This window comes from Macrotis lagotis, chromosome X (genome assembly GCF_037893015.1).
Source record: "Macrotis lagotis isolate mMagLag1 chromosome X, bilby.v1.9.chrom.fasta, whole genome shotgun sequence".
NCBI lineage: Eukaryota > Metazoa > Chordata > Mammalia > Peramelemorphia > Peramelidae > Macrotis > Macrotis lagotis.
Genome location: NC_133666.1, coordinates 140,802,435 through 140,830,213, shown reverse-complemented (window position 1 = coordinate 140,830,213; position 27,779 = coordinate 140,802,435). Strand labels below are relative to the sequence as shown.

At 37.0% G+C, this 27,779-nt stretch overlaps 1 protein-coding gene across 3 annotated transcripts in view; it reads left to right on the top strand.

The window, feature by feature from the left end:
• Positions 1–27,779, top strand: part of RADIL (Rap associating with DIL domain) — a 133,835-nt gene that overhangs the window by 34,091 nt on the left and 71,965 nt on the right. For 2 of the 3 annotated variants that reach the window (XM_074207002.1, XM_074207003.1), the window contains exons 3-5: positions 11,166–11,482; positions 13,168–13,836; positions 16,462–16,499. In XM_074207002.1, the coding sequence (XP_074063103.1) occupies positions 11,166–11,482; positions 13,168–13,836; positions 16,462–16,499 (1,024 nt within the window). The remainder of the gene's footprint in view (positions 1–11,165; positions 11,483–13,167; positions 13,837–16,461; positions 16,500–27,779) is intronic. The other variant, XM_074207004.1, reaches the window with a different exon arrangement.

Below are 27,779 nucleotides of genomic sequence, written 5' to 3'. Positions count from 1 at the left end.
ATTATCAGCTTTGATTATAATGAAATTGGCCAGGATAGAGAAGATATGGAGCTATAAGAGCAGGGCTGAGAATTAGTGTGGGTGGCTGCTTGGGCATGATGCTTAGCAGCCAGACAACTAAATGGAAATGTGCTAAGGGAAAATAGAAGCAAGCTTTGTGAAGTTGCCAAATAGAGGGAAGTGTCATTCTATTCATTAAGGATTGCCCAGTTGTTTTCCAGGTAGCTGCTTATATATTGTAATGTGTAGTTGATGTGTGCTGGCATGGAGGTATTTGAGCCCACTAAAGGATCACTGCCCAGTTATGGGAAGAAAATTTGTACCTTGTTTTTGTACCTCTCTCACTGGGTCCATTCTGTGAAGCTTTTATAATACTTCCTCAGTGCTCTTTTCTTATCTGTCACTACATTCTTTTACCTCCAAATAAAATTCCTCCTTCATCAACTACTTGGATGATCAAGCAAAGCTTTTAGCCAGGTCTAAAAATGCATGTAGTGTTCTATATCTTGTGTTTGTCACCTTTCCAATAATAGGTTCAACATATGTTTTATTATGAGTCTTTTGAAGTCATTGTTTATTTCTGCTTTAAAGTTGTAAGGTATTTTATATCTCAGATTATTATAATTATTATTATAGTCATTGTATAAAATGTTCTCCTGGTTCTACTCACTTCACTCTGCATTAGTTTATACAAGTTTTATCATATTTATCTGTCATTTTTTATGATGTAATAAACGCCATTAAATCCATATCTTGAACAATTTCTTCAGCCATTTACCAGTTGTTAGGGACCTGCTTTCAGTTCTTTATAACAATAAAAATGCTACTATAATAGATCCTCTTTCTCTGTCTGTAACCTCCTTAGGGTACATGCAATAATAATAATAATAATAATAATAATAATAATAATAATAATAATAGTGTGGGTCAGGTTTAGTAACTTTTTGAATATAGTTCCAAATTGATTTCTAGAATGGTTGAACCATTTCACAGCTTCAGTGTTAGGTTACTAGTTTGCCTGTACTCCCACAATCCCTTTCACAATTGCTTTTTCTCTCTCTTGTTACCTTTGCTAATCTGAAGAATGTGAGATGAGTTAATTTTAATTTGCATTGCTTTTATTTGGAGCATTTTTCATATGGTGATTCATAGCTCACAATTTTTTAAAAATTTTTTTCAGTTTTTTTGAAAACCACTTTTCATATTCTTCTTTGATCACTTAACTGTTGAATATGATTCTTATACTTAGATTTTTGTGTCAGTTCTTTCTATGTCTTGGCTAGTAAACATTCATCAGAGAAATTTGCTTTGAAAATTTTTTCCAAATTATTTCTATTGTGGTTCTAACTGCATTTATTCTCCTCATGTAAAAATTTTTAGTTTTATGTGATTAAAAACCAATTTTCATTTAATTATCATTTCTGTCCTTTGTTTCAGAAGAATTCAATTTTTTATATGATCTTTATATTCAATTCATTGATCCTTTGGAGTTTATTGTAGTATATGAGAAAAGATGTTGATCTAAAAACCAAGCTCTGCTAGTGTTTTTACAAGCAATTTTTATCAAACTGGGAGTCCTTATATTGGTATTTAATTTAATTATTGGTATATTTTCCATTAATCAACTTGTCTATTTTTAATTAGTACTAGATTTTTAAAATAATTATTGTTTTATAATATACTTTGAAATATGTAACAGCAAAGCCCCCTTTATGCTCTTCTTCCCAACCCCTTTCTCCTTTCCCCATGATTCTTGACTTTTTGTTCTCTAGATATATTTTTGTCTAGATTTAGAAAACAACTTAATAGTTTGATATGGCACAAAATCTGTAAATTTATGTGTTGACATTTTTATAATATTGGCCTGATTCAACCATGAACAATCAGTATCTTCTTTGTGTGTCTTTATTTTTGTATAAAGTGTTGTATAGGTGGTGCAGTGGATAGAGCACCGGCCCTGGAGTCAGGAGTACCTGAGTTCAAATCCGGCCTCAGACACTTAATAATTACCTAGCTGTGTGGCCTTGGGAAAGCCACTTAACCTCATTGCCTTGAAAAAAAAAAAGAGTGTTGTATAGTCGTATTTATTTAAATCTTGAAACGTATCTTGGTAGGCTTCCCAAATACCTTATATATGTGTTATAGTTTATTTTTCTAGATTTATTTTTCAATTTCTTCCTCTTGGGTTTTGTTAGCAATATTCACAAATATTGATGATTTTTGTAGATGTTTTCTATCTTGCCACTTTAAATTATTGTTTCAATTTTTAGCTGACTTGCTAGGGTTTTCTAGTTAAGCCTTTTTATCGTCTAAAATTATGACTCTTTCTTTGCTCTTGTTTATTTTAGTTTTGTTTTCTTATTGTTGTAGCTAGCATTTCTAGAAAAATTTTAAATAACAATGCTTATCCAATGAGATAATAGGTACCAAGCTTTGCAAACCTTAAAACTCTTTATAAATATTATTATTATTATTATTGATAAAAAACATCCTTGCTTTATCCCTGATCTTACTGAAAAAGCCTTTAGTATTTCTCCATTACAGATAATACTAAGTCTTGGTTTTTAGTAGATGTCATCCACCATTTTGAGGAAAAGTTCATTTATTCCTCTGCTTTCTAGTGTTTTTTTTTATTTTTTTATTTTTTAGGTTTTTTGCAAGACAAATGGGGTTAAGTAGCTTGCCCAAAGCCACACAGCTAGGTAATTATTAAGTGTCTGAGACCGGATTTGAACCCAGGTACTCCTGACTCCAGGGCCGGTGCTTTATCTACTATGCCACCTAGCCACCCCATAGTGGTTTTTTTTTTAATACAAAGAAATTTGCATTTTATTAAACAACTTTTTCTGCATTTCTTGACATAATCATGACTTTTATCTTCTTTGTTATTATGATCTAATATATTTGTAATTTTCTTAATGTTGAACCATCCCTATATTCCTGGTATAAATCCAACTTGATCAGAATGGATAATCTTTTGAATATGTTGCTATAACCTCTGCTAATATTCAGCATTTTTCATAGATATTTATTAGAAACATTGATCTATAATTTTCTTTTATTTTCTTTTCCTATCAGGATTGTATTTTTCTTGTAAAAGGTATTTGGTAAAATGTGTTTTCTCTCTCCTCCACCCAAATTATGTAGTATTAAAGTTAAAGAATACTTAATTTGGTTCTGTGTGTGCTCGATTCCCTGAATATATTTTGCTTCAGATTAATCCCCCCAAAAGTGTCTGATATTGGATAAATAGGGAGGTTCCTAGTTTTTGCCTTCTTGTAAGATGCTAGCGTAAGGAGCATGATTGATCTTGTAGTGCAAATTATTCTGTCCAGTATTCTTTTTGAGGTAAACAACTTGGTTTAAATTCAAGACCTATGGGGCAGCTAGGTGGTATAGCACTGCCCTGGAATAAGGAGGGCCTGAGTTCAAATGTGACCTCAGACACTTAATAATTACATAGCAGTTAGATTGGCAAATCACTTTAACTCTACTGCCTTGCAGAAACCCCAAAAATTAAATAAATAAACAAATAAATAAATAAATGACCTATGAAGGTTGGCTATTGAATCACTACAAAGGGCTGTTTTTTCCAGAAATAGAGAGGTCCTTGCCTAACCTGATTCATAATATGACTATTAAGCAACTCTTAAGAGTCCAAATCTATTTTAATCCTTAATTAGCAGATTTTGGTAATTAGTTATCTGCTTCTCTCCCAGCTAAAAATTCTTCTACAACTTCTGTTTAGTCAATAGTAAGTGAAACTTTATGTCTCCTCCAGAGACTTCTTTGGCAAAAATGGCACAAGCCCCAAGAAGCCAACTGAAGGAACCCTGCTGGTATGGACTTCAGTTGTTGACTAGGTAGATCCTGGATCAGATGCTCTTTTTGATGTCTCTTTCATTCCCATGTGTAGGAACTAAAAGCTTTTTCATGCTTCAGCAGAAGGTAAAATGGGGTGGGAGCTGAGTGTCGAGGTTCTTTTCTTCTAAAGAGAGACATTTTGAAGAGAAAGAGGTAAATTTGTCAAATTTTTGACAGCGTTCTCCAAGAAAAATCAGCATCCCAGTTCCAGTAGACAAGGACTAAGCTTAATTTTAAAATGTTCTTTCAATTGGCAACTTATTCATATAGACTTCTAGATATTTAAATAGAATTGACACCAAAGACTTGGTAAAAAGAATTGAAGAAGTTTCATTGAAATATTAACTTCCAAGAATACCCGTTTTGACCTTCAGGATAATACCTGCTTGTGTTTTATGGGTGAATGGGCTTGACATAGCATTATTCTCACATTCTGGGAGGGTCCTCATGAACTAAAATAATTCATTTCAGGTCCTTATACTATGGGACTATTGTAAGATTTATTTGAAAAAAAGTGTGGAATGCTTTACAAACCTTACAAGGGCTTTAATAAATGTAAGCTATTACCTTAAATCTTTTGGGTTTAGAATGACTTGCCCAAGGTCACATAGCTAGGCAATTATTAAGTATCTGAGGTGGGATTTGAACTCAGGTCCGACTGACCCCAGGGCCCGCACTCTAACCACTGCGCCATCTAGTTAACCCCTTCAGGTCATTTTCTACTTCTGGTGTTGGAGTTAGGCATTAGAAACCTTTCAAAATTTTGAATACTTTTTCAAAGCTAGTTATAGCACTGGGAGAAAAGATGAAAAATAGGAACAGGATAGTAAAAACTAAAGGCTAAGTAAGGTTATGTAGAGGGACTTTGTTCAGGAATAAAGCTGTGTTTATCTTTCCAATGCAGTTCAGTAGCTGGAACATAACTTGCGACAGTTAGCTCTATCTACTATTACAAGCTATTTTTCAAAGCTAATTTTGCCATACAAAATAAATACGGAAGTTTCCTTTCATCTAGCTAAGAGAACATTAATTTTACTGTGGGATGGGGGCAGAGCATCTTTTTAGCAAAAATATTTTTACTGTCCAATCTTTTTCTCCCCTCTCCTAACAGCCCCATATAGACATAGATAGAAAAGGGATCATTTATTTTCTCCCTGCAGAGTGAACTCTTCTAGCTTGTCTCTTGGACAGGTGAAGAAAGCTAGCTAGAAATAGTTCAAGAGAAAATGAATCCCAGTGTCCTTTTAGTTCTTTTCACTAATATAAAGTCAGGATATATTAAGGTCTGACATAGTTATTCCTAAATTTGAAAGCATTATTTTGGAATTTTCTATCCTGGTGACAGACAGTAAAGTGCCTAACACTTTTCTGAATAGAAGAAGAAAGTAGAGCTAAGTCACATTGAGCAATCAAAGGGGGAACCATTAGGTGTTGTGCTTTGTTTAAGCTATTACCATGCATACTGGTTTACTTCAGTTGCAGGGAAGGTGGGAGAGGAATTATTTTGCTCCTAATTGTCTATTTTTTTTAAGCACTGACAAATGTTTGACAAAAGAAAGGGAGATATCTTTTATCCTCCTTTGGAGAAGTGGTATTCCAGCATAGCTGACTTTTGATTATTTGAGCTTAGCTTATCAAGTTTGCAGATGATCTGAGTACATCTTTCTTTTTCCTGAAAGACCATTTTACTTGTTAGCGCAGTTCACCCATCCTACCAAAAATTGTTATCAGGAAGAAGAGATGAGCCTCATATAAGTGCACTTTTTTTTTACTAGACATATGATTCCTTCATAATAGAGAAATTCTTATGAAGAAATTCCTTATACCAGTACACCTCTACCGCACTTCCTAATCTTAGAGAGCTACCTAGGTCACTGAGAAGTAAAATAACTTGGCCAGAGTCATATCCAGTGCATTTCAGAGTGTAAGTTTGAGCCTCAGTCTTCTTGGGTTTTTTTTTTCAATAAACATATTGTATTTTTCCAGTTACATATTATGAAAGTTTTTCAACATTCATCCACATGCATGTGCATATTATATTAAATTACATAATTTTCTTCCATCTTCCCTTCCCACCCCCCCTTCCCTCAGTGGCAAACAGGTGAATAATGTACATGTCAAGTGAATGATGTACATACATATTTGTGTTTAACATGTTTACAGATTAGTCATTTTTGGTACGAGAAATTAGGATTTAGGGGAAAGAAAGAAAAACATGAGATAAGGAAAGAAATACAACAGAGAAATTTTTTAAAAGTGAATGTAGTATACATTCATATTCTGTAGGGTTTATTTGGTTTGGTTTGATTTTGTTTTTCTTCCTCTGAATGGGGGATAGCATTGTCTATAGCCAATCTCCTAGGGTTTTCCTAGTTCTTTGAACTGCTGAGAAGAACTGCATCCATCAGGGTCAATCATCTCACAGTGTTGTTGTTGTTGATGTGTACATTGTTTTCTTGCTTCTGCTCCCTTTGCTTAGCATCAGTTCCTGTAATTTGTTCCATGCTTCTCTAGAATTTGACCATTCATGATTTCTTATAGAACAATAGTATTCCATAATATTCATATACCATAACTTGTTCAGCCATTTCCCAAGGTATCCCCTCAATTTCCAATTCTTTGCACTATAAAAAGAGCTGCTATGAATATATTGAAAATGTGGGACTTTCCCCATTTTTTAATAATTTCTTCTGGACATAGGTCTTGTATTGGTATTGCTGGGTTAAAGGGTATGATAACTTTTATTGCTCTTTGGGTATAATTCCATATTGCTCTCCAAGTCTTCTTGATTTTGAGTTTAGCTCTCATGTGAGCTTTACTTATTATTTTTTTAATATTGCCAAAACTTTTGTGGGAGCTTGAGGCTAAGAACTAAAGGAGGTCTTTTGGACTGTTTTTGAATTTTACTTTTCCCTAATTTCCTTATTATTATAAATAATCAAGAGTTGAGCCTAACAAATGAGTCGTACTACATTAAAACTGATTCCTAATATGTAAAGAAATAATTAAAGACTAAGTTAAGCCTGGAATTTGATCTCTAAAGGGTACCTTTTCCAAATCCACACATATTATTTATACAGTATTTAAGATGATACAAAGTAAAATAAAAAAATGTCTTGTTCTTAGATTTCAAGAGAGTACAACATTAATACTTGTAGCTACAGCAAAAAGTTTGTCTTTTACCCTTAGGGCTTTTTCTGCCTTTAGGGAACTTTAATATCTAGGAGGAGAGATATATGACACAAATATCTATTATAATCTTACTTGTTGGGCTCCGGTGTTAGTTATATATTTCTGATTCAAATCTAAGAAAACTAATGCACTCTTTTTCTTTTATTTTGTTTTATCTTAAATACTGTGTAAACAATGTTGTTGAATTCTTGGTTTAATATTGATTCTTCAGGACCCAGTCCAGTGCTGTCTGAAAGTATAAGGTGCTTCTTAAGTCAAAAATTTGGAGCTTGAAGGGAACCCAGGGTTACCTATCCTAACCCCTTTCATTTTATAGATGAAGAACTGAGGCCCAGAGAAGTGGAGCAAATTGGTTAAGATCACATAGAAGTTAAAGAGCAGGAATGATATTTCTGTTGTACTATACTTTCTGTTATACTATACTTTCTCCCTGTTCTGAAAATATTCATCAGAATAAATTTTGGAAGAATTCACTTGTGTCTATCTCTTAAGATGTATTTTTATCACTGTTAATGAAGTGATCAAATTGAAAATGTCAAAAATTGCCAGGATTTTGACCCAATGATATAGGTATTTAGTATAGAACAACCCAAAACAACAGATTCTGCATCTTAAATCAGGAACCCACTCCCCCACTCATATTTGTCAGTGAAGCTAAAAGGTTTTTCAGAGCACCAAGTTTTAAACTTAGAACATTTTATAATCCGCAAATAAGCTCTATTAGCTACTATTAAAGATCCCAAGGACAACTGTAATTTGTTATCTTCCTAGGTGATTTCTGGGGGAAAAAGTTTGGTTTTGTTTCTAACAGTTGAATCAGAACTGTTATTTTTTTCCTTCTAAGGATGAATGGCACATCTTGATATGATGTATTAGGAATCAGAGCACTACTTGAAAGTGTGTGTGTGTGTGTCTATAAAGAGTTGGAACTGCTTTTATTTTTACAACCTGTGTTATCAAAGAGAAAACTATAATTCCTAATGATCATTTAACTGTGAGCAATCTCCCAACTAAGATCAGAATGGATCTGTGCTTACTGATTCATATCATCATCTCTATGGATTTATACTTTTCTATTGAAGGACCAACTCCCAAGATTCCCAAGGCAAAAATCTGTCAGGCTACATTTAGGAACTTTCCATTTATATCTTCTCAAAGGGAAAAATCCTCATTGTTTCATGTTTCTACCAGAATTATATTGCAAATATTTTTATTTTTTGAGAGTTCAATTCAAAGCACCTGCCAGTCAAAATATTTCAATACTATAAATAAATTTCATCCAGTAGTTAACAGTTTTAAACTTAATCTGTTTCTAGACTTCCACTTGTCAGGGTCCCTTTAAGTATTTAGCAGACCTGAAAATGTGGACTCTGCAGAGAGCTGTTGTCTCTGGCATAGAGGAATATAGTACATTCTGCTCTGAGTCTTCAGATTTGGAGATATGATCCCAGAGGAGAAGCCTGTACTAACAAATACCCTATCCTACATGCATTCACTGGGCTTCATGCCACATAAAATGAAATTTGGAAATTAAAGAGAAAAAGACTATTTTTTTCCCTTAAACTTCCTTGCTGATTTTATAGCTTCATGACTTCTAAAAGGTAATTTTTATCTTTTCCTCTTTCATAGAAATCTTTTTTATTTTTCTTTTCTTTTTTTTACTATAACTGTACTATTTAAGAACCTTGTTCTTAGATTCAGAAAAGGTTGAAAGATAAAATACCATTTTTACGTTTCTTAATTTACATTTATTTCTTTGTGCCTCACAGATAATAATATTTAGTAAATGCTATCAGTCCCAGAAGGGAGCTGAATCTACCATTATTTGGGATAGATGAAACAGATGGACAGAAGGATGATTAACTTATAATTGGGTTGAACGCTCTATGTTGCCCTTCTGTCTCACTCTTTTGACTGCTCTTCTGAATTGATACCCAGAAGTTAATTAAGGTCTGCTCTGCAGCAGGCAGTCTCTGAGATTCCTCATACTGCAGTCTGCAGGTTCAGGCAGTTGGCATTCTCACCCTGCTCATTGGCAGAACTGATGATCATCCAGTACAGTTCACAAGCCCCTGTCTTCAGTTGTATGGTAAGGAATGAATCTCTTGTCCTTAAGCTTTGTGTCTTGACATTTCTTTTATTTATTTTAAATTAGCATGACTCTAGGCAGATAACGTTGCATATTTTGATTTGGTCTTCATATAAGACTAAAATAAGCCTAAAGGGCATTCTGAAGGAGAAATGAAGCTCAGGGTTGAAAAGAGAATGCTTAATAATGAATTTGGGGAGCATTTAAACTTGGAGCTAATTTTCACATACTGCAATTTCTCATGTTTTCCAATTATTCTGAAAGATCTCTGATTTTGTTTTTATAAATATTTACAGCAATATTTTTAGTTATTTTGACTAAGGGTTATTTTTATATAGTAGTAGAAGAAGAGTCAGTCGGTCTTAAGATCCAGGGAACTTAATCTTATTTTCTATTTTGTTTTTTTATTCTTCCAACCCCTCCCCCCCATACCCTTTCCACATTTTTACCCCCTGTTTTTTGGTAATAAAAGACAAGCATAAGCAAAAGGTACTAGCCAAAAGATCTGGGTTTTATTTCCTTGCTTTGTAACTTTACCAAGTGAACTTTGACAAATAGCTAAATCTCTCTGAATTTTTTTCTTTATCTATAAATTGGGAATAATGTTAGTCTTATTTTATGAAGGATGAGAAGCTCAAGTGAAGTAAAATAAGTACTCTGAAGACCATAAAACTCTTTGAAGCTGAAAGGTGATGCTATGATAATATGATAATTATGATGAATGGATGTTGCTTCCCTATGATGATGGCATTTTTCCAGTGACTTCTGAGGGAAAGATACAAGTTAATTTACAGGAAATTTTATGAATGCTAAATATAGATGATGTGATATACTTGTGGACCCTAGGAAATAAACTGATCAGTTGTATTGGTGCTGTTACTGAAACCTGGTGGTAATTTCAAGGAGAAGCCCTCATACAGATTTTAAAGACAGGGTTCATCAAATATACTTTGGATCTAGAATCTAGCCATCAAATTTAGAAGTCATTTTAATGAGATAATAAAAAGAAAGGGAAGTGAGAAGAAAACTATCATGTTTCTCCAGTAAACTGGTATTGTTTAAGTTTAGGTTCAGACCCAAATTAGGATCACTATACATCTGTAGGCAGCTATAGAAAGATCTTAAATCCTTTTTGAAGACTCAGAGGTAACTGAGCATTTCTGGCCAAGGAGTTTTATTGGTCCACTGAATGAAAGCAATGGAAGCCCACAGTGTCTGCCCACTTTTTGACTGTGTCTTTGCTTTTGTCTGCTGTTGTTATTACTGTGAGAATTTAGTGACAAGTAAATTTTTCAAAGTCCCAAGTGAATTTCCCATTGTTTCAAGCAAATTCCCTTCTGAGATAAAATTGACAAATAAGTTTAAGTCAGTTTCAATGTTCAGATCTATTTTCTGAGTTGAATAAGGTACAATGATAGCTGAAAACCAAAGAAGCCAGTTCCCTACCATTGCCAACATTGAGTGATCCTGTCCTGTGTAGTCTTCTTTTGAAGTTATCTTAAATGCTATTTTAAAAAAAGTAACCAGGTAAGCTTGGCAGGCAGTAATTAACAAACAGGCATTTATGCTTCTTAGTTTTCTTTAGTCTCTTGTCTTCTCCATTAGAATGTAAGCTCTTCAAAGGAAGGGACCATTTTTTCCCCTTGTATTATCTAGCAGTGACCAGTACATTAGTATGTACTTAATAAATGTTTTTTCATTTGTTTTATTACCAGAACTTGTTGAGCTTTGTCTTAAAGGAAAGCTCCAAGGGTGTGATGGTGGAAATGGACTATGAGCATGTTTATATGGTCTTCTATATTTGAAAGATCTACCAGTAGAAGAATGATGGTGATGGAGGAATGCTAATATTTTGGAGGCATAGACTCATTTGAGAAAACTTGTCTCAGTTAAAAAGGAACTTGTTTAGCTAGATTGAGAACCTGAAGGATAATGAGAAATTAAGTCCTGAATTAGAACCCCAACTATTTTAATTCTGAAAAAAAGTAATTGTTTGAAAACAATTTGCTTTTCATTTTAGGGATCAATGCTCAGGCACGGAAACTCCAGAAGAATCGTGCAAAGGGTGCTACAACTCTGACAGCAGGATGTAAAGGAAATCCCAGCCCACCTGTACTTCGGCGTACAGTTAGTGAAACCAGCTTGATTCATTCTAGTACACAAGAAGAGGAGTCAAAGGGGCATTATTCTACTTTGATGGACCCCAATCGAAGCCCAGAGGACCCAGGCAAGGAGTTCCAGGACCGTGTTTTGAAGAGAAATAGCAGTAGCAATATGCGATACTCACTTTACCAATCGCCTCACCTTCTCCTTCTACAGGGCTATAGTCAGCAGCATGTACGTATCTCTATTCTCTCATGAAACTGACTAGGGAAGCAGTGCCTAGACTTGGGATAAACAAAATTTACCTCTTCTTTCAGTGTCTTCTTTGAGTCTTTAGTCAAGTGATCTTCCTTGTAAGGATAATTTATAATTTATAATCCCTAGCTAGGAATTGAAGGGATTGGGAATGGAGATGCTCATTAGTGTGTGCAGGTTGGCTTGAAGATATTTTGAAGAAATACATTTGTCATGTTAATAATGATTAGGAAGTTTGACAGTTCTTTTCAGGTAATGCATAATTGTTCCTACCCTTTACAAGATGAAGAAGGCTGACTCCAGGTAGCAGTAATAATAACCACCCCTATTTAAGATTTTTAGATTTAGAAAATACTTTGCATAACCCCCTGTGAGGTAGTTGATGTAAACATTCTTGTACTCATTTTCCAGTGAACACTAAGATTCAGAAAAGTAAAATTACCTTCTCTCAAATACTCAGGTAGAAAATGTGAGAACCAGAATTCAAACCCATGTCTACACTCTCCAAAAACAGCCCTTGATTTTATTCCCCAAATGGAGAATGCTAAGAATCCTCTTTTATTTCTTAAGTTTTTGGCCAGAGTCTTCTATCAAGTTAGCCCCAGCCCCTTGAGGTGACTTGCCCTTTCACAATGAGGAAAAATGCTATTCAAATGATAACATTTGCCAACAGTGTGCTCAAGGAAAATGTGCTAACAGAATTTCATGTATGCCTATTTTAGTCATTTGAACCAAAATAGGATTGGATTCCATAATGATCCCTCATAGTTCTTAAGTTTTCCACTGAATTCAGATCATTTCTCAGAGAGCTTCATGTTTTGGCTTCTAGGTGGACACAAAGGATTGTTTGACTTCATCTTAAGAGGTGAATAGGTATAATTGGTAGAGCTAAGAAGAGCCTCTTTTTTTGGCTTATATGTTGACATTCTTAGTCTATGGAATGAAGCATATTTCTTAAGGGATGACTCTGGAAGCAGTTACCATTTGTGTCATCATTGAATATACTTTAGCCAGAAATTGATGCCTTACTCCTTTGATCCACACTTAACATGCTTTCTACAGATAAATCTTCATTTTCCTCTTTATCATTTATTTACTCAGCAGCTTTAATTTATTTTCCTATTCTATTTAAGAATTATATCTCATTAAAACTAAAATAGAAAGTTTCAGATTCTCAAGTATTATGGGAAATATCAGATTACTTAACTGGAAGTAGAGAAAGATATTGGATTTGCACATTAGAAGGAGGCAGTGCTGTGTTTCACCTGGGGACAGTTTAGCAGTCATGGGCATGTGGTCAGTAAGCCATTCTCTCTATCTTTCTAGGTCACTTGTCATCCTACCACTGCAGATTCAAAGGTGTTAGAATGAAACAGTCTCTGAGTCTCAAGTCTGTTGCTTATTGTCCTCTGGGACACTAATCTCTGGGAAGAAAAAAAGAAAGTTACTCAATCTAAGAGTAGGTGCTAAATGTGGGGCAGGTGGAGGGAAAAATGCAAATAAAGAGATCCCAAGGCTCTTCAGCTTTAAGTATGCTCAGGGCCCTTGGGACAGTTCTTGCATTGAAGGCTTAAATGACCAGAGTGCCCTTTTCCCTGGTGTTTTTCCTGATTAAGTTGCCTGAAACCTTGACTTGTCCCTGAAGTTTTATATTTTCATTTCAGGATAGCTTAGTTTATGTGCTCAATCACGAACAGCACACAGTGGGCCAAAGGACTCCTTCTAGCAAGCCTAGCATCAGCCTTTCAGCACCAGACATTCTGCCCCTTCACTGTACCATTCGTCGGCTCTACCTCTCCAGCCATTCAAGAAATTCTCAAGCAGAAGAGAAGCTTATTCTTGAGCCAATACCTGGGGCTAAGATATCTATCAACTTCTCAGAGGTGGGAAAGACTATGGTACTCCACCATGGAGACCTTATCTCCTTGGGGCTTTATTACCTGCTGCTTTATAAGGATCCTGTGCGAGCCCATGTTCTCCCCGCCCAGACTCTGGCACATCTCAAAGCTGTCCCCCGTACCTTAGACCCTGTCACCTGTAGAATGTGTGGGACAGTGCTCAGGGATAGAGCATCTTCCTCACCCCAGAGGCATGGAGCTCTGCCTAATCAGAAGATCTCTCGACGAAGGCTTCATCTGGAGTTTGAACCAGGAGTAGAGGATGTGCTAGTGAAGAGGATCATGACATTGATTGAGCCAGGGGGTGATGACCATAAGCTGACACCTGCGTTCCTACTCTGCCTCTGCATCCAACATTCTGCAACCAACTTTGAGCCAGGAGAATTTGGGCAACTGTTGCTTAAACTGACCAAACTGATACAGAGGACAGTCTGGGTCAGTCAAAAAAGGGCTTGAGGGAGGTTGGGCTCTGACATATATGACCATAATGCTTGGGTTTAATTGCCTGACTCTTTGTCAGAGACAGAGTTAGTTCTAGAACCTAAGGCATCAAGAAGCAGTACTACGTTAGTGGTCCCACTCTTCCTTCTTACTTCCCTATCCATAAATTGAGCTAGAAATGCTAGAAACTTTCCTCAATGGGACATTGGAATTTATTAGAAGTGGAACACTTGACACGAAACTTTTCTGTTTGTCTTCAGTTCCTAACTTATTTTTCATGTTTCCAAGCATATTAGGCAAGCAGATAAAACTTTTGGAAAATAAGCAAAAGGATACCAGATTCATCTTGCCACAACTCCAGTTTGAGGGAATCACAGCCAGAATGAAAATAAATCAGCATTATTTTTGCTTTACATGCTTAGGTTCTAGACATATTTTCCTCCAACCTTTTTAACTGTCATAGATTACTTTTGGATCTCTCATTTGGAGTCTTTATGAAGAGTAGTGTTGCTACTGGTATATTCTGAATTGAGAACTTAGATCTAGCAACATGACTGATAATCTTTCATGATAGTTCTGTAGGAGTCCTCAGAGTTATCTACAAACAGTTTTTTGCTGGCACCTTGCCATTAGCACAAGCATATGCTGCCCATAACTTTGTTGCTTCCTACATGTGAACACAGGTGGTAAAATCTGATGGGAGCAAGGCTAGATGTGCTGTTCATCTTCTTCCAATAGATGATACCAGCATTAAAGTCTTTCAGTAATGTGGTGGCAGAGGCAGAAGGCTAATACATATGAAGTAGTCATTTTTTAAATTAAAGTAACTTTATAGGAGGCCACCTAGCATCTGGGATAACTTCTCCTTGGAAAATTGACACCCACTTGGAAAGTCTGAACTATGTTTGGAATTGACTATTAGCTGACTAAGAGGAGATATATGCAGGGCAGCTAAGTGGCACAGTAGAAAGAGCACTGGCCCTGGAATCAGGAGGACCCAAGTTCAAATTCAGCCTCAGAAATTTGATACTTATTAGCTGTGTGATCTTATATGTCACTTAATCCCATTGCCTTACAAAGGAAAAAAAAAACCAAATGGGAGTTATCTGAGTTGTATCTATCTACTAAATGAGAAAGTACTTACTCTTAATCTCATTGAGAGAACTAGAGATCCTTTTAGTTCAGATTGATCATTCTGGGTGATCAGTCCTATGCTCCTTAAGTCAGTCTATGTCTTAGGGCAAACGTGAAAAAGGCATATTTTTGTAGCATTTCTTTTTAGAAAAACTGACTTGGTTTTTTTTGTAGCTATTGACAAGTAAAGTTTAATGTGATTGGTTAAGGTTGGCAATATATATCTTATAGTTAACCCTCAATACCAAGGACATTGTAATCTGAGTACTGTGTCAAGTGTCCTAGAGTTCTCTGTATGAAATTCAGTATTATGATTTCTATAAGCAATAATCACATTATACTCATGGAGAACCAATAATATCCATTGGTTCCTGGTGAAATCAATTTAGTGTAAAATGCCTACATATTATGAATAATTTTAACATTTAAAATATTTTCACTTTAAACATTTTTATTTTATTTAGTCAAAAAATAAATAGAATATGGAGTTGAAGCCCAAATAAAAAAATGAAATCTGTATATTCATATTTTTAAATAAATATGAATTATAATAAAGCTCTCAATAATACTGATCGGTAGATACTAATCTAAAATAAGACAGTTGGACTTGATGACCTGATAATATTTTTCAATTCTAAATCCTATGATTCCTCTTCTAGACTTTTTTTTTTTACTATCTTTTTAGGAGCTTTTTGATCTCCTCCTTTCATATAGTTGCTACAAAATTTGTTGATATAGGATAGGATTTTGGAGTTGGATGGAACCTTAGAGATCATCTATGCCAATATCCTTTTACAAGTGAGGAAACTGAGGGTCAGAGAAGTTAAGTGACTTGCCTAATTATTTGGTTAATTAAATGGCAGAGTTAGGTTTCAGGTCTTCTGAATGCAAGTTCAGGGTTCTTTAATCTCTGCTGTAATGACTAGATAACCAAATATTGGTTAATATGGATAGTTTGAAGACTAACTATACTTATGAATTATAGATCTGTTTACCTTTTTAGGTCAGTAGTTAAAATTAGACTTGAGTCTTCACTTAAAGTCTTTTAAGTTGTTAGCACTGCAAATATTGGTTGAACCTGGGTACCTGATGTTAACATTTAAATATTTCTAAAAATTCAGATATATTTTGATTTACTCATAAATCACAGAATTGCAACATTTTAAAAATACATAATTAACAGTGAAAAAAGCAAACTCAGAATTCTAATTTATAAATGTGATAAGTATTTAGTCTTTAGTAATTGTCATGGGGAATGAGTGATTGTGAGAGTGCCTGCTTTAGTAAATATGTAGGTTAGTTTGAAAAAGGGGAAGAAAAAAAATTGAATGAGATATGTTGCTGGTTTTTCCAACATAGTTCCCATATAGACTGATATGATTGTTTCATGTTTCTGATATTGATAAGAGTACCATAGGTATTGGATATAACTATAAATATAATCGTATATTTTCTCATTTTTTATTTTTATTCTTTTGCTTTTAGGAAAAAACCAAAGAACTAGCCGAGAAACAATCTCAGCTGTAAGTATAATAGTTAAATATGGTCCCTGATGTACTCATAAAACATGAATAAAATCAATTTAGAGGGCATTGGGATGCATCCTTAATTCCCCCTTGAGGTTTGGCATGGTGCTCCCCCCCCAATTATATATAAACAAAAATTTTAAACATTTAAAAAAAATTTTTAATTCCAAATTCTCTCTCCCTTTGTCCTCTCCTCATTCCTTGAAAAGATAAACAGCAGTTTGATTTAGGATATACATATGCAGTCATGGAAAAAATTTCCACATTAGCCAGTTTGCAAAAGGAAAGAGACTAAAAATAAAACCAAGAATAATAAAGAGGGTAAAAAAATGTGTTTCAACTTACATTTAGACTCCATCCATTTATTCTCTGAAGGTAGATAAGCAGTTTTCATCATTAGTTCTTCAGAATTGTCTTGGTTCATTGTATTGCTAAGAATAGCTAAGGCATTCAAAATTGATTATTGTATAATTGCTTTTACTATGTACCTGCACTCCTGGTCCTATTTCACTTTGCATCAGTTTATGTAAATCTAACTAAGGTTTTTCTGAAAGTATCTTGTTCATCATTTCTTAGAACACAATAGTATTCTATCATATATGACAAATTCATCAGCCACTTAATAGCTTTGTGACCTGGGAAAGTCAGTTAACACTCTTGACCTCATTTCCCTCATCTGCAAAATAGACTGGAAGAAAAAATGGCAAACCACACTTGTGTCTTTGTCAAGAAAATCCTAAATGGGGGAAGAACTGGACACAACTGAAATACTGAGCAGTAATCAATAGCAATTCAAAGTATTTTTTAATATGATTATAGATAACTTTGATTTCTTCTCCTGAAAACTGCTTATTGTATCCTTTGACCATTTGGGGGGAATGACTCATATTCTTATAAAATTGACTCATTTTTCTATATATTTGAGAAATGAAACTTTTTTTCAGAGAGACTTGCTATAAAAATTTTTTTCTCAGTTTCCTATTTTCCTTCTATTCTTGGCAGAAATGGTTTTGTTTATACAAAAACCTTTTTAATTTGATGTAATCAAAATGACACATTTTACATCACAATTTTCCTGCAGAAATTCTTTAAAAATGAAGTCAAGGTTCTTTTCCTGATCATGACTTTCAGATGGACCAATAATTTTTAAATTATCTTTCCTGGATCTGTTTTCCAGATCAGTTGTTTTTTCAGTGAGATAGTTGACATTTTCTTCTAATTTTTCATTCTTTTGGTGTTGAATTATGGTGTCTTGATTCCCTGCAAAGTCATTAGCTTCCTTCACTTCCATTCTGCATCTGAAGGGTTTGTTTACCTCAGAGAGCTTTCTTATCTCCTTTTCCATCTGGACAGTTCTGCTTTTTAAAACATTCTTCTCCTTGATAACTTTTTGAACTGTTTTATCCATTTGACCCAAGCTGGTTTTTAACATGGTATTTTCTTCAGCATTTTTTTGGATCTCCTTGACTAACCTGCTGACTTCTTTTTCATGTTTTTCCTGTATCTCTCTCATTTCTTTTCCCAATTTGTCTTCTATCTCCCTTACTTGATTTTCAAAACATTTTTTGAGCTCTGTCATAGCCTGAGCCCAACTTCCATTTTTTTGGAGTCTTTAGAGGCAGAAGCTTCTTGGACTTTCTCATCTTCTGATTGTGTGATTTGGTCTTCCGTTGGATCAAAGTAATTGTCTATGGTCAGGTTCCTTTTTTTCCCTGTTTACTCATTTCCCCAGTTTGTGTCTGGTTTTGGGGTGCTTCCTGAGCTTCTTAGTATTATTGGGACACCCCACCCCAAAAGGACCTCAATGTGTGAGGCTCTGACTGCTCTCCTGGTCTGTTGAATTACCATAAGTGCACCCCTCTGCCCTGGGATTGTGAGGAAGGTCTATGGGGGCCCCAGACTGCAACCAGTATCTGAATGTGATCAGAGCCCCAGAGTCCTGTCCCAGGGACAGGACAGACCTCGGCAGTCTCCCTCTATTCCCTTAACTCCTGTGGGCTGAGCATTCAGGGTGCAGCTGCCTGGAAGCTCCTGCTGGGCAGTTCCACAGGTCTGCTTCTGTTTACTGGGATCTGGGCTGTGCTGAGTGTGCCGCCCTGAGGGCCTGGGCTTTGCACTTGCTCTGGCAGAAATCTCCCTGCTGATCTTCCAAGTTGTGCTTGGTTGCTCCCTCGGGTGCAGGTCAGGAAACTGCTTCTGCTGAGAGCCGGGACTCCCAGGTGCTCTGGGGCTGTTCCTTCACCCTGGTGTGGTGCTGCCCCTCCAACCCCATGGAACCGAATTTTCCAGGTTACCTTGGGCTGGAGAATTGTCTCACTGGATCTTTCTGTAGGTTCTGTCTCTCAATAATTTAGTTAGAGTTATAATTTTAAGGTTTTTTGAAATATTTTGGAGAGAGCACCTAAGCGAGGCTGAATTCCTGCCACCATCTTGGTTGCACCCCCCTCCCCAGTTTTCTTATTAATATAATTTTCCTAATACTCAATCAGCTCTGCATTCCTATTATAAACCCCACTGTTCAGTGTCTGTGACTTTTGTATTGTGTTGCTATAATCTACTTGCTAGTATTTTATTTAAAATTTTTGTATCAACATTCACTAGGGAAATTAGTCTATAACTTTTTTTTTTAGGTTTTATTTTTTGCAAGGCAAACGGGGTTAAGTGGCTTACCCAAGGCCACACAGCTAGGTAATTATTAAGGGTCTGAAACCAGATTTGAACCCAGGTACTCCTGACTCCAGGGCCGGTGCTTTATCCACTACGCCGCCTAGCTGCCCCCATCTATAACTTTTTTCTCTGTTTTTCTTCTCCCTGATTTTAGATGTCAGCACCATCTTTATATGATTAAAAAAATCTGGCAGTATTCCTTTGCTAATTTTTCTAAACAGTTTATATAGTGTTGTAATCAATCTGTTCTCAGTGTTTGGTAGGCTTCACTTATGAATCCATATGGTTCTGGGGATTTTTTCTTAGGGAATTCATTGAGTTGTAGTTCAATTTCTTTTTTTAAGAATAAGGTAATTGGGGCAGCTAGGCAACACAGTGGATAGAGCACCGGTCCTGGAGTCAGGAGGACCTGAGTTCAAATCGACCTCAGACAGTTAATAATTGCCTGGCCGTGTGACCTTGAGCAAGTCACTTACCCCCATTGCCTTAAATAAATAAAAAAAATTTAAATAGGGTTATTTAAATATTCTTTTTCTTCTGTTAATCCCAACTATTTATATTTTCTAAACATTTATCCATTTTGCTTAGATCATAAAAAATTTTGGCATATAATTAGGTAAAATACCTAAATAATTGCTCTAATTTTATTTTAGAGGTGAATTCACCCTTTTTAATTTGGGGGGATTGTATCAATTTTTAAAATATTTTTGAATTTTACAATTTTTCCCCCAGTCTTGCTTCCCTCTACCCACCTCCACAGAAGGCAGTCTTGTAGTCTTTACATTCTTTACATGCTATATACATTTATCAAAATTGAATATCTTGAGAGAAAAATCATATCCTTAAGGAAAAATAAAATATAAGAGATAGCAAAATAACATAATGCTTAAGATAACTTTTTTTTAAAATTAAAGGTAATAAAGTCTTTGGTCTTCCTTTAAACTCACCAATTCCTTTTTTGGATACAGATGGTATTTTCCATTGCAGATACCTTAAAATTGATTATTACACTGATGAAATGAGCAAGTTCATTAAGATTGATCATTAACCCTATGTTGCTGTTAGGGTGTACAGTGTCCTTCTGGTTCTGCTATCTCACTAGGCATGCAAGTCTTTCCAGGCTTCTCTGAAGTCTCATCCCTCCTAGTTTCTAATAGAATAATAGTGTACATATACCACAATTTGTTCAGCCATTCCCCAATTGATGGACATTCACTCAATTTCCAGTTCTTTGCCAGCACAAACAGAACTGCTATGAATATTTTTGTACAAGTGATGTTTTTACCCTTTTTCAAGATCTCTTTAGGATATAGCCCTAGTAGAGATATTGCTGGATCAAAGGGTATCATATTTTTGTTGCACTTTAGGCATAATTCCAAATTACTCTCCAGAAAGTTTGGATGAGTTCACAACTCCACCAACAATGCATTTGTGTCCCAGATTTCCCCACATCTCTTCTAGCATTGATCATTGTACTTTCTGGTCATATTAGCCAGTCTGAGAGGTGTGAGGTGGTACCTCAGGTATGTTTTAATTTGCATTTCTCTAATCCGTAATGATTTAAGAGCAATTTTTCATATAATTATAAATTGCTTTGATTTCCTTATCTGTAAATTGCTTCTGCATATCCTTTAACCATTTGTCAGTTGGGGAATGGCTTGTCTTTTTTTTTTATAAATTGACTCAGTTCTTTCTGGATTTTATAAATGAGTCCTTTATCAGGATATTAGTTGTAAAAATTTTTCCCAATTAACTACCTTTCTTTTGGTCTTGATTACAGTGGTTTTGTTTATGCAAAAGTTTTTTAATTTAATTGAATAAATGTTATCTAGTTTATTTTTAATGATATTCTCCATCTTTTCCTTGGTCATAAACTGCTTCTCTTTCCAGGTAAACTAGTCCTTGATCTTCTAGTTTGCTTATAATACTGTTTTTTATGTCTAGATCCTGTATCCATTTTCATCTTATCTTGGTATAAGGTGTGAGATGTTGTTCTATTCCAAGTTTCTGCCATACTAACTTTCAGTTTTCCCAATAGCTTTTTTTTTTGCAAGGCAATAGGGTTAAGTGGCTTGCCCAAGGCCACACAGCTAGGTAATTATTAAGTGTCTGAGGCCGGATTTGAACTCAGGTATTGCTGACTCCAGGGCCAGTGCTCTATCCACTGCGCCACCTAGCTGCCCCCCCCCAGAGTTTTTTTTCTTTTTTTTGGTTAATATGACTTTATTTACACATTACTAAAATATTCTTGTTTAAGAGTAAACATAATGCCCCCTCCCCCACAAAAATATAGAACCTCATGAGAAATAAAGTAAAAGAAAGAGGAAAAAAAGTGTGTTTCAGTCTGTGTTCTGCTACCATCAGTTCCATCTCTGGTGGATCACATTCTTTATCATAAGTCCATCACAGAAGTTACTTCCATATTTTTCCACAGTTGCTGTTGCTGACTGTAATTCCCTCCATACATTCCTCCCCACTACCATATATTATTTTTTCCCTCTCCTTTCACTTTATTCCTCTTCTAAAATGTGCTGTAGGGTAGCTGAGTGGCATATTGACAGAGCACTGGCCCTGGGGCCAAAAGAACCCAAGGCCATATGCTACCCAGAGACCCAACAACCACCCGGCCTCTGGTCCTGGACAGGCCACCCAATCCCAGCACCTTGCAAAAAGTATGTGTTATATCTCACTATTCTCTCCTATGTCTACCCTCTCCTCCATCACCCACATTCCTCCCTTCCCCCTGTCCCCCCTCTTTCCTTTTTACTGTAGACATTCATACCCTATTGAATGTGTATGCTGTTTCCTCTCTGTCATTTTTGATGAGAGGGAAGGCTTTTTCATTTCCCCTTGCCTTCCCCCCTTCCATATCATTTCAAAAAAAAATCTTTTATATGAAATATCTTAGCCTATTCCACCTCTCCTTTCTCTTACTCTCCATACATTTTCTTTTTAACCATTGACTCCATTTTTACAATATATTATATCTTCAAATTCAGCTCTCTCCTGTGCCTCATATATAAAAGCTCCTTCTGCCTGCTCTTATTAAATGTGAAGGTTCACATGAGTATTATCAGTATCATTTTTTATGCAGGAATACATGCAATTCATCATCATTAATTCCCTCATAATTTACCCTTCTTGTCCACTCTCTGTGCTTCACCTGAGTCCTGTACTTGAAAGTCAAACTTTCTGTTCAGCTCTGGTTGTTTTAACAGGAACATTTGAAATTCCCATTTTATTGAAAGTTCATCTTTTCCCCTGGAAGAGGATGTTCAGTTTTGCTGGGTAGTTGATTCTTGAATTGCATTCCAAGCTCTTTTGCCTTCCAGAATATTATATTCCAAGCCCTACAAGCCCTTAATGTAGTTGCTGCCAATTCTTGTGTGATCCTGACTGCAGCTCCACAGTATTTGAATTGTGTCCTTCTGGCTGCTTGTAATATTTTCTCTTTGACTTGGGATTTCTGGAACTTGGCTATAATATTCCAGGGGGTTGGGTTTTTTTTTTTTTGGATCTCTTTCTCAGAGAGATTGGTGGATTCTCTCAATTTCAATTTTTTCCCTCTGCTTCTAGGATATCAGGGCAATTTTCCTGTAGGAATTCATTAAAAATGAGGTCAAGGCTCTTTTCCTGATCATGATTTTCAGGTATCCCAATAATTTTAAAATTATCTTTCCTGGATCTGATTTCCAGATTAGTTGTTTTTTCAATGAGATGTTTTACATTTTCTAATTTTTCATTCGTTTGGTGAAGTATTGTATCTTGACTTCTTGTAAAGTCATCAGCCTCCTTTAGCTCCATTCTACATCCGAAGGATTTATTTTCCTCAGAGAGCTTTCTTATCTCCTTTTCCATCTGGCCAATTCTGCTTTTTAAAGTATTCTTCGGGGGGCAGAGCCAAGATGGTGACAAGAAGGGATGGAGTCTTAGGAGCTCTCTGATAAAACTCATCAGCTAAGGACTCTAACTAAACTTTCGTGAGACAGAACCCACAAAGGGACCCAGTGAGGCAGTTCTCCTACTCAAGGTAACCTGGAAAAGAGCAGAAAGGCTCTGCTCCCCAGGGTCGGAGGGGCGGCCCGCCAGAGTGAAAGAACTTCAGCCTCCTGGAGGCAGCCCCAGGGTGCTGGGAGTCTCAGCTCACAGCAGCGGGGGAGTCTCCTGAGCTGCACCCCAAGGAGTACTGGGCACACAGTGGGGGAACAGCAGGGGGCCTCTGCCAGAGCAAGCATGTGGAGCCCAGCTATTGGGTCACACAGGGAGCAGCTTGGTCTTTCTGCAGCCCAGAGCCAGAAACAGAAGCAGGCGGAGGCGGTAAGCAGAAGCCCCCAGGGCATGAGCCCATTGAGCTGAGGGAGGGGAGTGAAGAGAAAGATGCTGCAGAGCTCTGCCCTCTGCCCCTGGAACAGGACTCTGGGGCTCTGACCACATTCAGATCCTGATCGCAGTCTAGGCCCCCCCACCTCAGCCCCGTGGCAGAGGGGGGCACTTATGGTCATTCACAGACCAGGAGGGAGGACAGAGCCTCACACACTGAGACCCTTGTGGGAGTGTCCCAAAAGCTCAGGAAGCACCCCAAACCAGGCCCAGGCTAGGAAAATGAGCAAGCAGAGAAACAAAATGAAGACCATTGAGAAATATTTTGCAAATGAGCCCAAGAAGGATCAAAATACTGAGTCTGGAGATGAGGAAGCACAAGCTCCTGCATCTAAAGACTCCAAGAAAAACAGAAATTGGGCTCAGGCTATGACAGAGCTCAAAAAAGACTTTGAAAATCAAATGAGGGAGTTGGAAGAAAAACTGGGAAAAGAAAGGAGAGAGATGCAGGAAAAACATGAAAATGAAGTCAGTAGCTTAGTCAAGGAAATCCAAAAAAATGCTGAAGAAAATAGCATGCTAAAAACCAGCTTAGGTCAAATGGATAAAACAGTTCAAAAAGTTATTGAGGAGAAGAATGCTTTAAAAAGCAAAATTGGCCAGATGGAAAAAAGAGATAAGAAAACTCTCTGAGGAGAACAAATCCTTCAGACAAAGAATAGAATTCAGGGAGATTGAGGAATTTACCAGAAATCAGGAATCAATACTTCAAAACCAAAAAAAATGAAAAATTAGAAGAAAATGTGAAATATCTCATTGAAAAAAACAACTGATATGGAAAACAGACTTAGGAAAGATAATTTAAAAATCATTGGAATACCTGAAAGTCATGATCAGGAAAAGAGCCTTGACATCATTTTCAAAGAATTACTACAGGAAAATGCCCTGATATTCTAGAAGCAGAGGGCAAAATAGAAATGGAGAGAATCCACTGATCCCCCAGAGAAAGCAATCCCAAAAAATCAACACCTAGGAATATTATAGCCAAGTTCCAGAACTCCCGAGTCAAAGAGAAAATATTACAAGCAGCCAGAAGGACACAGTTCAAATATCGTGGAGCTGCAGTCAGGATCACACAGGACTTAGCAGCATCTACATTGGAAGCTCGTAGGGCTTGGAATACAATATACTGGAAGGCAAGAGAGCTTAGAATGCAGCCAAGAATGAACTACCCAGCAAGGCTGAATGTCCTCTTCCAGGGAAAAAGATGGATTTTCAGTGAACCAGGGGAATTTCAAATGTTCCTGTTGGAATGGCCAGAGCTGAACAGAAGGTTTGATTTTCAGATGCAGGACTCAGGTGAAACATGGAGATTGGAGGAGAGGGGGAAAATATGAGGGACTTAATGAAGATGAACTGCATGTATTCCTGCATAGAAAAATGACACTGATAATACTCATATGAACCTTCTCAGTTAATAGAGCAGGTAGAGAGAGCTTTTATAGTTGAAGCACAGGAGAAAGCTGAATTCGAGGATAAAATATAGTGTAAAAATGGAGTCAATAGAAAAAAAAGGGAAATGGAATGGGAAAAAGAAAAATGAGAGGGGGAATAGTCCAAGATATTTCACATAAGATTTTTTTTTATTACAATGAGCTATTGCAATGATATGGAAGGGAGGAGGCAAGGGGGAATGAGGGAACCTTTGCTCTCATCAGAGATGGCTAGGAGAGGAAACAGCAAATATACTCAATGGGGTATAGACAACTGGAGTAAGAAGGAGGGGGGAGCAGGGGGAAGGGGTGGGGGTGTGAATAAAGGAGGAGAGGATGGACCATGGGGGGAGAGTGGCCAGATATAACACATTTTCTTTCTTGCTTCTTGCAAGGGGCTGGGATTGGAAGGCCTGCCCAGGACCATGGGGCCAGGTGGATTCTGGGCCTAAGGGGTGGTATGGGGGCTCAGGGCTTCTTGGCCCCAGAACTAGGGATCTGTCTGCTGAGCCAGTCAACGACCCTACAGCAGAGTCATAGTGAAAGGAGAGAGAAAATAGAATACATGGTAGTGGAGAAATAAGAAAGAAGGGAGTTGCGATCAGCAATGGCAACAGTGGAAAAATATGGAAGTAACTTCTGTGATGGACTTATCATAAAGAGTGAGATCCACCCATGACAGAGTTATTGGTGTTGGAACAAAGCCTCAAGCACATTTTTTGTTATTATTATTTGGGGGAGGTTGCAGTCCAAGTGGGGCTGGATGGCCTGCCTGGGGCCACATAGCAGGGTGATCTTTGGGTGTCTGGGGCTGCATTTGGACCCAGGTGCTCCTGGCTCAAGGGCCAATGCCCTGTCTGCCACCCAGCCACCCCTACTATCATTACTATTTTATTTTATTTTGGGTCTTTTTTTTTCTTCTTTTTGGTTTTTGCAGGGCAGTGGGGATCGGGTGGCTTGCATGTCACATGACTGGGTGATGGTTGGGTTTACGATGATGGATATGGGCTCCGGTGCTCGAGGCTCCAAGGCTGGTGCTTTGTCCATTGCGCCACCTGGCCATACCTACAATTATTACTATTATTTTTTTTTATTTTTAATTTTTTTTCTCTCCCCTTTACTTTTTTCGCCCAAGCAAGTCTATCTATATTCATGGGGGAAGGGGTATTTTGTTTACTTGTAAATGAAAATATTTTATTAATGTAAAAAAAATTTGTACAAAATGAGAATAAAAAAATAAATTAAAAAAATAAAGTATTCTTCCCCTCAACTTTTTGAACTGTTTTATCCATTTGACCTAAGCTGTTTTTTAATATGATATTTTCTTCAGCATTTTTTTGGATCTCCTTGACTAAGCTGCTGACTTTGTTTTCATGTTTTTCCTGCATCTCTCTCATTTCTTTTCCCAATTTTTTTTCTATCTCCCTTACTTGATTTTCAAAAGCATTTTTGAGCTCTATCATAGCCTGAGCCCAACTTCTATATTTCTTGGAGTCTTTAGTTGCAGAAGCTTGTACTTCCTCATCTTCAGATTGAGTATTTTGATCTTCCTTGGGTTCATAGACAAAGTATTCGTCAATGGTCCAGTTCCTTTTTTTTTTCTGTTTATTCATTTCCCTAGCCTGTGCCTGGTTTTGGGCTGCTTCCTGAGCTTTTGAGTTTTATTGGGATATCCCCACAAGGACCACAGTGTGTGAGACTCTGATTGCTCTCCTGGTCTGTGAATGACCACAAATCCACAAATGCACCCCTCTGCCATGGGGCTGGGGTGGGGGTCCCGGTTCTGTGGGGTGGCCTAGACTGTGATTAGGATCTGAATGTGGTCAGACCCTCAGAGTCCTGTTCCAGCGACAGAAGACAGACCTCGGAAGTCACCCTCCACTCCCTTACCTTCCTTGGGCTGAGCACTCAGGGCGCAGCTGACTAGAGGCTCCTGCTTGCCAGCTCCACAAGCCTGCTTCCATTCCCTGAATCTGGGCGTGCTGAGTATTGCGATCGGCTGAGGGCCTGGGCTTTGTGCTAGCTCTAGCAGAGGTCTCCCTGCTGATTTTCCAAGTTCTGCTTTTTTGCTCTCTTGGGTTGCAGGTCAGGAAACTCCTTCTGGTGCTGGGAGCCATGGCTCCCAGGCACCCCAGGGCTGAAGTTTCTTCATTCTGTCCGGCCACCCCTCTGACCACTATTTTCCAGGTTATCGTGGACTGGAGAGTTGCTTCACTGAAGCTTTCTGTGGGTTCTATCTCTTGAAAATTTAGTTAGAGTCATAATTTTAAGATTTTTGAAGTATTTTGGAGAGAGCTCCTAGGAGAGGCTCTTCTGCTGCCATATTCAGGAATTACATTTTTTACTAATTCTTCCTGAAGTAGCTCTCTCTCCTGTATGGGGGGAGAGAGGGGAAAACACTCTGGCAGTACAGAATCATGGAGGACAGTCCCCAAGAGTTTTTAAGAGAGAGTTTTTTTATCTCAATAGCTGGACTCTTTGGGTTTATCAAACAACAGATTACTATAATCGTTTCCTGCTATTGTGCCTAGTCTATTCCACTGGTCCACCACTCTATTTCTTAACCAATACCAGACCATTTTGATGACTGATGTTTTATGATATAATTTTAGATCTGGTAGGGCTAAGCCACCTTCTTTTGCACTTTTTTTCATTGAATCCCTGGAAATTCTTGACTTTTTATTTCTCCATATGAATTTACTTACAATTTTTTCTAACTCATTAAAGTAATTTTTGGAATTTTGATTGGTAGGGGCACTAAACAGGTAGTTTAGTTTTGGTAGAATTGTCATTTTTA